This window comes from Vitis riparia, chromosome 7 (genome assembly GCF_004353265.1).
Source record: "Vitis riparia cultivar Riparia Gloire de Montpellier isolate 1030 chromosome 7, EGFV_Vit.rip_1.0, whole genome shotgun sequence".
In the NCBI taxonomy this organism is placed as follows: Eukaryota; Viridiplantae; Streptophyta; class Magnoliopsida; order Vitales; family Vitaceae; genus Vitis; species Vitis riparia.
In genome coordinates this window covers 4,029,384-4,040,349 of record NC_048437.1, presented here as the reverse complement: position 1 = coordinate 4,040,349, position 10,966 = coordinate 4,029,384, and the positions used below count along the sequence as shown (strand labels likewise).

At 37.6% G+C, this 10,966-nt stretch overlaps 1 protein-coding gene across 1 annotated transcript; it reads left to right on the top strand.

Annotated features, from left to right (window-relative positions):
• Nucleotides 1–57: 57 nt before the first annotated feature.
• LOC117919386 lies at nucleotides 58–1,210 on the top strand. The gene is made up of 2 exons (XM_034836569.1): nucleotides 58–531; nucleotides 753–1,210. Exons 1-2 carry the CDS (start codon nucleotides 141–143, stop codon nucleotides 833–835), a joined length of 474 nt encoding a protein of 157 aa, XP_034692460.1. The 5' UTR covers nucleotides 58–140; the 3' UTR covers nucleotides 836–1,210.
• The last annotated feature ends 9,756 nt before the right edge of the window (nucleotides 1,211–10,966 follow it).

Sequence of the window (10,966 nt, the reverse complement as noted above, 5' to 3'; positions counted from 1 at the left end):
GGGCCCACAAGCTCAGCCCACCCCTTATAACCGAATCCTCAACCTATCGGCCCTCAATATCGACACCAAAAAGCCCAAGAGGTCCAGGGTCCGCCCACCTCCGCACATCCCCGGCCGAGGGGGTTGGGGGCCAACACCACATGTCTGAGGCCCACGCGCCACCCCTAGCGCCGCCACCGGCGCCTCTATACAAGCAGCGATCGTGGTCGCCCGACTCGCCCGACACCTATCGCGACGAGGCATGGCAGCGCCGCAAGGGCAACAACACCCGCCGCTCCCGCCGCCGCAGCAAGAGCGTCACCGACGAGGATCTGGATGAGCTCAAGGCCTGCATCGAGCTCGGTTTCGGCTTCGACTCGCCGGATATGGATCAACGCTTGTCCGATACTCTGCCGGCGTTGGGCCTTTACAAGGCCGTCAATAAGCAGTACTTCGACACCGTCGCCAAGTCGTTGTCTCCGTCTTCATCAACGATGTCCGAATGCGATCCACCGTCTCCCCTGGGCAGCCCCCACACCATATTCGGTCCCGGTAATTTCCTTTCTCGTTTCTCCTCTCTTAACCCGCTCCGGCGTTCATCGCCGTCGGTTTATACGATTATTATTCTGTTATCAACTTGCGTGTGTTTCTGGGGGGTTTGCCGTTGTAGGCACGCTTTTTTAAACGTCAGAAACAAGTTTTTATTACGAAAATTGGTGCGCAAGAAAGAATCTAACTTATGACTTTGTTGCTTGTTTCTCGGGAAACTGAAGGTGATAATCCACAGACGGTGAAGACAAGGTTGAGACACTGGGCTCAGGTGGTTGCTTGTTCGGTGAGGCAGAGTTCTGGTTGATTAATTCCAAGAACTGTAGCGAACCAAATACAGTCATCAGAATAACCAATGATCGGCTCACCGGCTTTGTTTGGCTATGAATATTATCAGAACCCAAAAACCAAAAAAATTCTTCAGCATGGAAAACCGACTTGTACTGGATTGACCTTTTCCTTTCTTTTGTTTTTTTTTAAATTGGTAATTTGGTATTGGAATTTCCTTTTACGTGGCTTAGGCAGATTTTTATGTATGAACTCTTCTGTGCAAAGGTCAAAAAATGTTGTCTGAGGTTCTTTGTTTTGCCCCCCTTAACTTTTGTAAAAGCTAATGTTTTGGAAACACGACAAGCCTCTCTCTCTCTCCCTCTTTGAATAATGGAAAAGATCTTTTTTTTTTCTTTTAATTTTGATTTTTAATAAAATTTACTCGAGGCGGTGATAATGCAGACTCTTGAGTGATGAGTTTGGATTGATTTCAAAAGCTACATGGAGGTTACCCTGAAGGAGTGTCTGTGTCTAGCATAATGATTGAATGATTGCTTTTCATGGCTGTGAATAAGCTGGTGAGCAATGAGCCTCGACCTCCATGTGGGTAGTAATTCAAAAAAAAGGGTGGGCGTTTGATTCAAATGGGGGAATTTTAGGTGGAAGCAGCTGGCTCCAGCAAGCAAGCACCACTAAGCTTGGTCTGTATCATTGCCCATCTGTACCATGAAAACAGGCGTTACTGAAAATTCAAAGCAATCAGTGGGGCTTCTCACAAATGGACCCCTAGATCAACCATTTCCAACAATATTACAGCTCAGTTTCAATGCTTCTTCGCCTCCATCCCCTGCACTTCCTTTGCATTTATATGGGTCGGGCCCGTCCGGTTGACCACTGCAACTCTTACGTGTTCAAAAACATAAGCAAATTTTGATTTTTTTTGTCCCTGATGGGAAAAAAAATAGATATTTTGTTGCATTGTTAACTTCTTCCCCTTGCTATAATTACTATTTTCCTCAAATTAATCCGAACTCTGTCATGGTAAGAAATTTGCTCCTGCTCAAGTTGACTTGTCACTTTGAAACAATTCTTCTTTCATTTCAACTTCAATGCACCCACCGCCCATATTGCTGAAATGGACATTTGATTTAATTGACACACACGATTTCAAAACTATCAATATAAATTTCTTACCAAAAAAAATGAAAAGAGAGAATGTAATTATGCTTCATAGTTTTAAAATCTTTACCACTTTGAGCAGATTGCTTGATAAAAAATGGAAGGGAATGACAGATCAATGTTTCTACAAGAGGAGAGTGAGGGACATCAGACCCCTGTTAATGCCCTATTTCATTTCTTTCTTATATATTTCTTTCACAATCTTTCCAATTTTCCATCAACCTCTAGTATCGAAACAGCACATAATGCAATTCTCATTTTTTAAGGTTATGTTTGATTTCGGGAAAATGTTAAGAAATAAAAAAAAAAATATTAAGAAAAATGATTTTTTTCATCCTTGTTTCACTATAAAAAAAAATACAAAAGAAAACTAAATATTATTAAAATTAGTTAGAAATTTATATATTTTAAAATTATTTAATCTTAATATAATGGAGAAAAAAATATGTTAAATAAGTTTAAAAATAGTATAAAAATAATTTATTATTTTTTTAATCTTTTTTTTTTTCACGTTTTCTTTATTTCCACTTTTCCTCAATTTTCTTGGAAACCAAACATAGTCTAAATAAATTTTTAAAAGGCACATTATGTTTAGTTAAAATATTGAATAGTGTCATGTTTTATTTATTTGCTTTTCTTTTTCAAAATTTTGCAATTTTCATAACTTTCTTATGAATGTTTTGTATGATTCTTAAACCAAAAAAAAAAATGAAAAAGGAAAAAAGGCCGGCCCACCAAGCCTATGGCAATGTTGGGTCATGGGCCCATGGCTGGCTGATGAAATTACTTCGATGGGCCATCTTGATTTTTTGGTCGGTTAGGATTGCCCAACATGACGGCCCGTTGAGCCCACTAAAAATTGTGTAAGGCTGGCAGCCTGGCACATTTAAGTTTTAACAACTCCGAGTCTCTATGATAGTGATATAAACACGTTGCCCCATTTTGGGGCTCACTTTTCTGCAGGTTATTTTTGCCAGGTGGAGGGCTCTTTTAGAGCCACGTGCTGCCCGAGGAGAGGCTGTGGGAGAATGGTTTGAGGATGCAATCAGGAAGAGACACCTGTTAGGGAATATTCCAGGGGGAGCGTATTCCGTGGTAGAGGATATTTTCTAGTTGGCTTGGGAGGCAAGCTGGGGGAGGTAAGACAGAGAGGAGGGGATATTTTTCTGGGTTGTGGTCTGAGAGGTTACATAGAGGGGAGCCGTGTTTTTAGGGTGGCTTGGAGAGAAAGTTTCGTGGGGGCAGAGATATTTGTAAAGAAGCGTAGAAAAAGAAAAAAAGGAGGGTGAGCAACAGGAAGACTGAGAGTAGGAAACTTGTGAGAGAGGACATCCAGTACGTGAGAGCGTATTCCATAGCTGGAGGGGCAAGAAACTGAGTGAAGGAGGAGATCATTCTCAGTTTTGTTACTTGGCATGTGTGACACACTTTGCGTCCATTATTATTATCGTGCATTGACCCATTTTTTGATAGCCTATTTTCATTTGCTGTCAAAATACCCATCATCTCTCCCTCTTGTCCTCTATCCTCTATGTATGTTTTGGTTTTAGAAACCTTTTTTTTTTACTTATTGAGGTGTTACGGCCGTATTTTCCTAATAAGTAATTAGACCCTCGAAATCGATTTGATTTTTTATAGACTATCTTTTTCAAAATAAAGAGTCTTTTTTTTTTATTTTATTTACCATTTAAAAATAAAACAAAAATAAGTGACGATTACAAGTTATTTTCTAAAAATATAAATCATTTTTTAAATAAAAAATGAATTCGCCATCAAATGAAAACACACACAAATTTTTGGACCTTGTCAAGGTAAATGGACGAAGATAACGAAATAAGTATTCATTTTTCATAGATATTTTGGTAATTAAATTTTACGAATATGTCAAAATATTTTAATATAAATTCATATAAAAATATCAAAATAAAAAATAAAAACTCTAAAAATGAAATAAAAATAATAATAAATTGTGGACCCCGCATTTCGGCTCATGCGTTTTCCACTCGATGGGGAGCTCGATTTTTATTTCAAAAATGATTTTTACTTATTAGAAAATGACTTGGAGTCGCCACTTATTTTTGTTTTATTTTAAAAGGGTAAACAAAATAAGAAAGAAAACCCTAAGTGCGACTCCTTATTTTGGAAAAGGTGATCTACGAAAAACCGGATCGGGTTCGGGAGTCAGGTTACTTATTGGGAAGGTATGGTAACGACCGTAGCACCCCTCTAAGTCCCTAAAGCCGGGTCTCTACTAATAAAAGGAAGCAATCATGGCAATTGATGAGGAAATCAATGAATATCCTGAATGATCATGCACATATGAGAATTGGAATATGTATAGTGAAGTATCAGAATGAGTGAATGCGTACCTGGGCAGTAAACAGCAACGCGCTATCATGGAATGGGGTTAGTGAATAAACACAAAATGATTATATGTATATCAAGAACAGAATAAATCAATCACGCGTGGCAAATACATATATAAATCAATCAATCAATTAGTCATGAAATCACATATGTGGGGCCCTCACCAAAGCCCATTTATTTAAGCATGAATTAATTTCGTAAATCCCCTGAATTGGAATTACAGAATTGAATTTATGCTGATTTTTGAAATATTTTTCTTTAAAAAGGAAATCAGAAGGATTGTGATAATTGCTCGCCCGAAAGAAAAATGGCAGCAAAATCTTATTAACAAACGGGACCCTAGGGTGATTCTAAAAAAAAGAAACCTAAAGATGAAAATTAAAAATGAATAAATAAATAAGAAGGGAATTTGGAAAATTAAAAAGAAAACTAGAATCATGAGACTATATGGAAAACGAGAATTTTAGGATCGAAAAATGAATCTAAGGATGAGAACTTGAAAAGTAAAAATTTGTTTGAAGGACTCAGGAACTGGAAAATCATTTAAGAAAACAAGAATTAAAAATAAGTAAATAAATAAATACTTGAGAACTAGGAAGGAGAAGAAATAATTTAGAAAACAGAATATGAATGAAGAATTTGGAAAATTTAGAAATCGGAAAATTATTAAAGGAAACGAGAATTAAAAAAAGAATAAATGAATACTTGAGGACCACAATGTGAGAAATCAATTCAGAAAACAGAACAGGATGAAGAGTTTAGCAACTTGACATTATTGAAAAGAATAATCGGAGGAATTATTAATAAGATGACGTTCAGGAAAATTATATTAAAAAAAAAAAATTGAAGGAAGAAGTGGGCGATAACATGTGGCCTCAAGTTCACTGCCACTGCCGGCTATGCCCATCATAATCATCAAGCCTAGTCAATGCCTCCTAGTTTTTCTTTCATCTGAAGATCGCTCTTGAGAGACACACTTCCCAAAGTACCCATCAAAAGTTTCGAACCAAGTGAAAAGAAAGACACTCAATGGATAACCCCCTCCACCGTATAAAGCCCACACATATGTCATGCATATCTTATCAACATCAAGCTGCTCTTCTTAAACCACCTCAAAACAAACAAACCGATCACTTGAGCGGTTTTACAAACCATTCGCTCTCAAAAGACTCCACTTCCATCACATGACACCTGTAGCAAGAGTGGTATCTCACGACAAGGATATTGACACGTTTCCTCTTTATGCTTCAAGGAAGCTTCTTCACCCCATGGACACCAATGAATAGAGCTACAGGCGTGCTGAAAGAGATACATATTATGTTCGGCAGCGAGTTGATTGGTGCACTTAAGAAGATGCGATGCCGTTTTCATGCTCCGTTTGGCCATAATTCTACGGGAGTACTTGGTAACATGAAAACCTAATAGTGCCGTTGCAGTCAAGAATTCTTAGGAATGACTATTTGCTTCGTGATCAGCTTGGTAAATACATAGCCAGCTATCCGCATATTCACTTATTTTACACGGGTGGAGATTTCACTCTTTCAGCAACCTAGATTCGTCCATCTGGGCTCACGCACAGGCATCATTATAAGTCTATGGCACCACACTTTTCCAAACCTTTACCTTGGAGGCCAAGCGATTCTGTCTCTTCTTTGAACTATCTTTCATGAGCATTTCTCCAACAAATGTGTCAATACCAGAATGCGTCAATCTCCTACATCTGATCACGTGTGGGAATATTCATGTATCCTCATTGGAGATCTCGGTTCCACCATGTCCTTCACATATTGTGAAGCGCGTATATTTCTTCAGCTTGCTCCTTTCGACCATGAGAGCGGCAGAGAAGAATAGGGTCCAATGATGGGTGGTTGGAAATAGCATGTGAGGTAGAAAGATGAAAAGTGGTGGTGCGCATGAGGGTATAGAAGACGAGTGATGAGTGAACACATGGATTTCATGCATGGCATGAAGAATATAATACGGCCATGCATGGCCATGTGCAGCCATGCGAAGGTGAAGGAATAGAAACGGCCATGCATAGGTGAGAACAATGGACTTGAGGGGCACTTGAAAGAGAGTGGGTGAATGGTGTGGTGTAGAGAGAGAAAGCACGGTAGAGGAAAGATGAAATGGGTTAGTGAGTTGGATGGATGGGTATTTAGATGTTAGAGAGAGAAGTGAGGAGTGTGAAAGAAAGTGAGGGAAAATGGGTTCGGTGCAGTGGGTACGCGGGGTGGTGAGCACTTGCACGGGAGTGAGGATGAATGGTGCATGCATGGTGTTGAATTTTTATTTTCCATGTTATTAGGAGTGACATGAAGAATATGGTCCGGACCAAAGTACCCTTAGTACTCGTGTTGTGGCGTCTTGTCATCAACTCCAATCCCAATGGCAACACCTGTCTCATAGCACCATAAACAAGCAACATTTCTGAGGGTATAATCACCACCACCCGACAGCAATAGTGGCACGTTAAATGATTTCGTATATCGGTCACACTCCGCATGGCTTTTGATTGGAAAAAATTGAGACATCTCTTCCTTTCCCCAGATGATGATCCAGCACCCTATTGAACCATATCCCCGTTCCAAACTCTACAATCAGCTGGGTATTGCATGTATCATCAGCACCACTGCCAATATCCAGGCTATCACAAGCGTTTTCCTCTGGTCATGCATGGGAGAGGAAGATGGTTTATTGACGTAAGATTCTCGCGTACGGGGGTGAATAAGAGCTTGGGCTCTTAAAGGAAGGCTTTGGGGGGAATTTTGAGTGGTTATGCAGTGAGATTTGGGTGGATGGGTGGAAGGTTAGGTGATATGGGAGATGGCTATGGTGGATGGCAATGGGTATGAATAAATCTAGAGAGAGAAATGGGTTTGTATGGGGTGACTTGGTGAGGAATAGAAATGGCCACGCATGGGGTTCGGTGAATGACCAATGCGTGCATGGTTCATGCACGTGACATAGGGAAAGTGGTGAGAGAGAATGGTCTTGCTTTCAAATCTTGCAACAACGGCTTGTTTAGATGAATATGTCCAACAACGCTTTTCTGGATATTTTATGTGACCTCCTTAGAATGGAAGGAGAGTCCCCCCAAGCTGGCACTGAAACCCTCTGAAAATAAACGTTCCCCGCACAAAGACTGCAAAGAAACAAAAAAACTTCGAGATCTCATTGGGACCTCTCTCAGAGGAAATGGATATAACAACTTCATTGTTCAAATATTGTAAGACATCTCTGTTATGATCAACTTTCAATATAGCACTTTTGCCAATCCGGTGCTTCTCTCCAACACAGCCAAAATGGGGAAGCGAAACAACCTGTATCTATGGAAGGGACCTGAGTTTTCCCATAAGCGCCTCAACCCAGATGACCAGTATGAGGTGCGGCATTCCACGTTTCAAAAAAAAGAAGAGTCTTGGCAGAAAAATATGAGCAAGAAAAAAAACAGAGCAGGTACACATATGTAAAGGAAAACTGCCAAGTCTCACCCCATTCCACAGATGTCAATGGGAGGGGTTTGGGTGGAACCAAAAGGAAATACGGGCATGATATCTAAAAATAAAAACAGATGCAATGATGAACCCCAACTCAGGGCATCCCAAAACAGAAAAACAGAGTGCACAAGCTGTCATCAAATGCCAAAGGTATCCATAAGTGATCAGAAACAGGGGGGGGAGAGTTCAAAACAGGGGAAGCCAAAAAAAAAACTAAAAATAAAAAAAAGCATACCTGGACCGAGAGTCTCCGGCTGAATGGATCTTCAGATCTTTTCCAGCTTACTCCCCCTCCTCTGCTCTCGATCCCCCTTCGCTTGAAGCCAAAAACCTCCTTTTTATCTCCTCCTGTTTCCATCTTCCACAGCAAGCCACTACCTGCCTCACTGTTCCTCGCATCAGCAGCATGTCGTCCGCCAGCCACCAGCATGGCTGCCCACGTTTATGCGGCTGATTTTCCGGGTATGGCGAAAAGAGGGACCCCCCCTCCCACTTATCTCCAATGTGCTGCCAGCTCCTCTAATGTTATATTAAAAACTAAGATCCCCCAAATGGGGGTCTACATAAATATATTTTGATTGATACATGATTAATTTGAGCCATGTCTATCTATTAACGACATTTTGAATGATATAAAACAACTTTTTGCTCGTTCATACTTTGTTGTTGCTACGTATATAATACGTCTTCACTAGACCCAATCAGATGCTAATACCTACTATTTTGGGGCCCCTTACCCGTATCCAATCAATAGATTGCAAAATTTGGAACTTTCTCACTAACCAAACAAATGCCGCATGATCTGCTCTTTATGGTCAGACATCGTTGCCGTATTTTCCAGGGAAGAATAAAAATAAAATAAAATAAAGGATGGGCCGTTTTGCCAATGGTCAAATCCTTAACTAAAGGAAGCTTCTGAGAATCATTCAAAATCAGGTATCGGAGAAAGCAAGCCAACAGATTCATAGAAAACAACTTAGTCTTCAAAAAAAAAAAGAAAATTAAAAAAAAAGCAAGTCATTGAAGCCGTTCAAGTAAATAGTTTGACGAAATAGAATTATCAGATTCTGAGGTGCCCTTCACGAGTCCACACAACTTGCATTCATATCTCCTTTTCTTCCAGACAAAACCCGACATCAATTTAGTGCTTTTCTTGACCATTTCTTCACGTACCGCCTTGTACTTCTTCTATCCATCTAATCTACTTGGGTTCTTTCTAGGTGGCTCATTTGTGGGAATCACACAATCAAATATACTTTACAACGTTGGTGGGATTCACACACAACTCCAATTTTCTATTTTACTTGTCTTCATTCTCTGGAATTTTCCAAGATGAAAACCTAGCCTACTTATTTTTAATTGAAATAAATAAATTTCAACATTTTATTCAAAACCTACCCCAAAATTCCCGGGCTTGGAATTGACTCCAATTACTAGGCTGAAGGTCTGAAAGTTATTAATGGAGGACAGATTCAGTGGTTGGAAAGTGACATTCTCATTAGTTATCTGTTCTATATTCTATAGGGCTTATCACAATCTACCTGCACTCTTAGAATTGGTAAATCCTATTTATGAGGGTCAAGCTCATTCGGATTCTTCTGTCTCTGGTCCAGAGATGGGGTACACCCTATTAATTACCTACATTTTTTTCTCAGTCTCATGGTACCTAACCCAATTTGCCATATCCCATATGCTACAAAAATTTTGGTGATCTAGGGTTTATTTGTTCCTATTTTCAAGAACCCTTTTTTTTTATTTAAAACAAAAAACACAAATTTTTTTTTGAGGAAAGTGGTATGTTTTTATTTTTTGTGTTTTCCATGTTTTCATAAACCACTTTTTTATAACAACAAAAAAATGTTTTCATTGTTTTTTCATTATTAAAAAAATAGATTATTTTTCGTGTTTTCTCCTCCTTTTTGTGTTTTCATAACTGTTCTTTGTGTTTCCACAAAAGTAAGCCCTACCCAACTAACCCCCCATCCGCAAACCATTTTTTTTTTTCTTAAATTATTGAAATTAATATACTTACACATGATTATAAAGTCATTATTTGTTTAAAAAAATTATAATTGGCGTAAAAATTTCAAAATAAAATAATTTTTTTAATTTAAATGAATTGTACATATGAAAATTATTTATATATTTATAATATAAAGTTAATGGAAGAAAACACTTTATTAATTAAAAAAAATAACTTTCAAATATATTTTTTATTTTACTTATTTTGAAAAACTTTTTTATTAACTCAACCAAACATTTTTTTTTTCGATAATAAAAACTGTAACCAAACAAGCCCTTATTTACTTAAGGTTCATTTGGATATATTTTTATTTTTTTCATTTGAAAAATAAAAAATGGTAACAAGCCTTTCATATAAATATATAAAGAGACTTTAGTGTTGTTTGTTTTTTAACTGAATAAAAAAAATAAAAATATTTGACTTTTTTTATTCAGTTATGACTTTTTTTATTCAGTTAAAAGTAACATATTAATATAATCCAATATAATTAAAGTAAACTTATTATCAATAGGTCCATTATAGTTATATTGGACATTGTCAATGGTCAACTAGTTACTTCTAACTCAATAAAAAAAGTCAAATATTTTGATTTTTTTTATTAAAAAAAAATAAACATCACCTTATTTTATATTTTGAAAAAATATTTTTAAGAATATCCAATTTAAAGTCACTCCCAAACATGGTCTAATGTCGGTTGGTTAAAACATCTTCGGTATAATTTAATATTTTTTAATCCCATTTGTTATACTTTTAGGTATGAAAAATGAAAATGACATGTGAAAAACATGGTTGTTTTATGAAAAATGTGAAGAATAAATATTAAAAAAATAAATTGGAAAATAATATTATATTACGTATAAAGATAAGATTAAGATGAGTAAGATACAAGCTGGGATGGATAGGATAGACATCCCTATGATACTAAGAATATTGAATAGAATCACATTAAGAAACTCAATTCAAACCAGTTCAATTGACAAGGGTGATTGAATACAAATAGATTGAGAAAAATGGTCAATATTTATTATGTTCCATGGAGGATGTGCGTCATGGCCGCCTGGACTACACAACAAGGCAAATTGATAACCTTATTATCAAA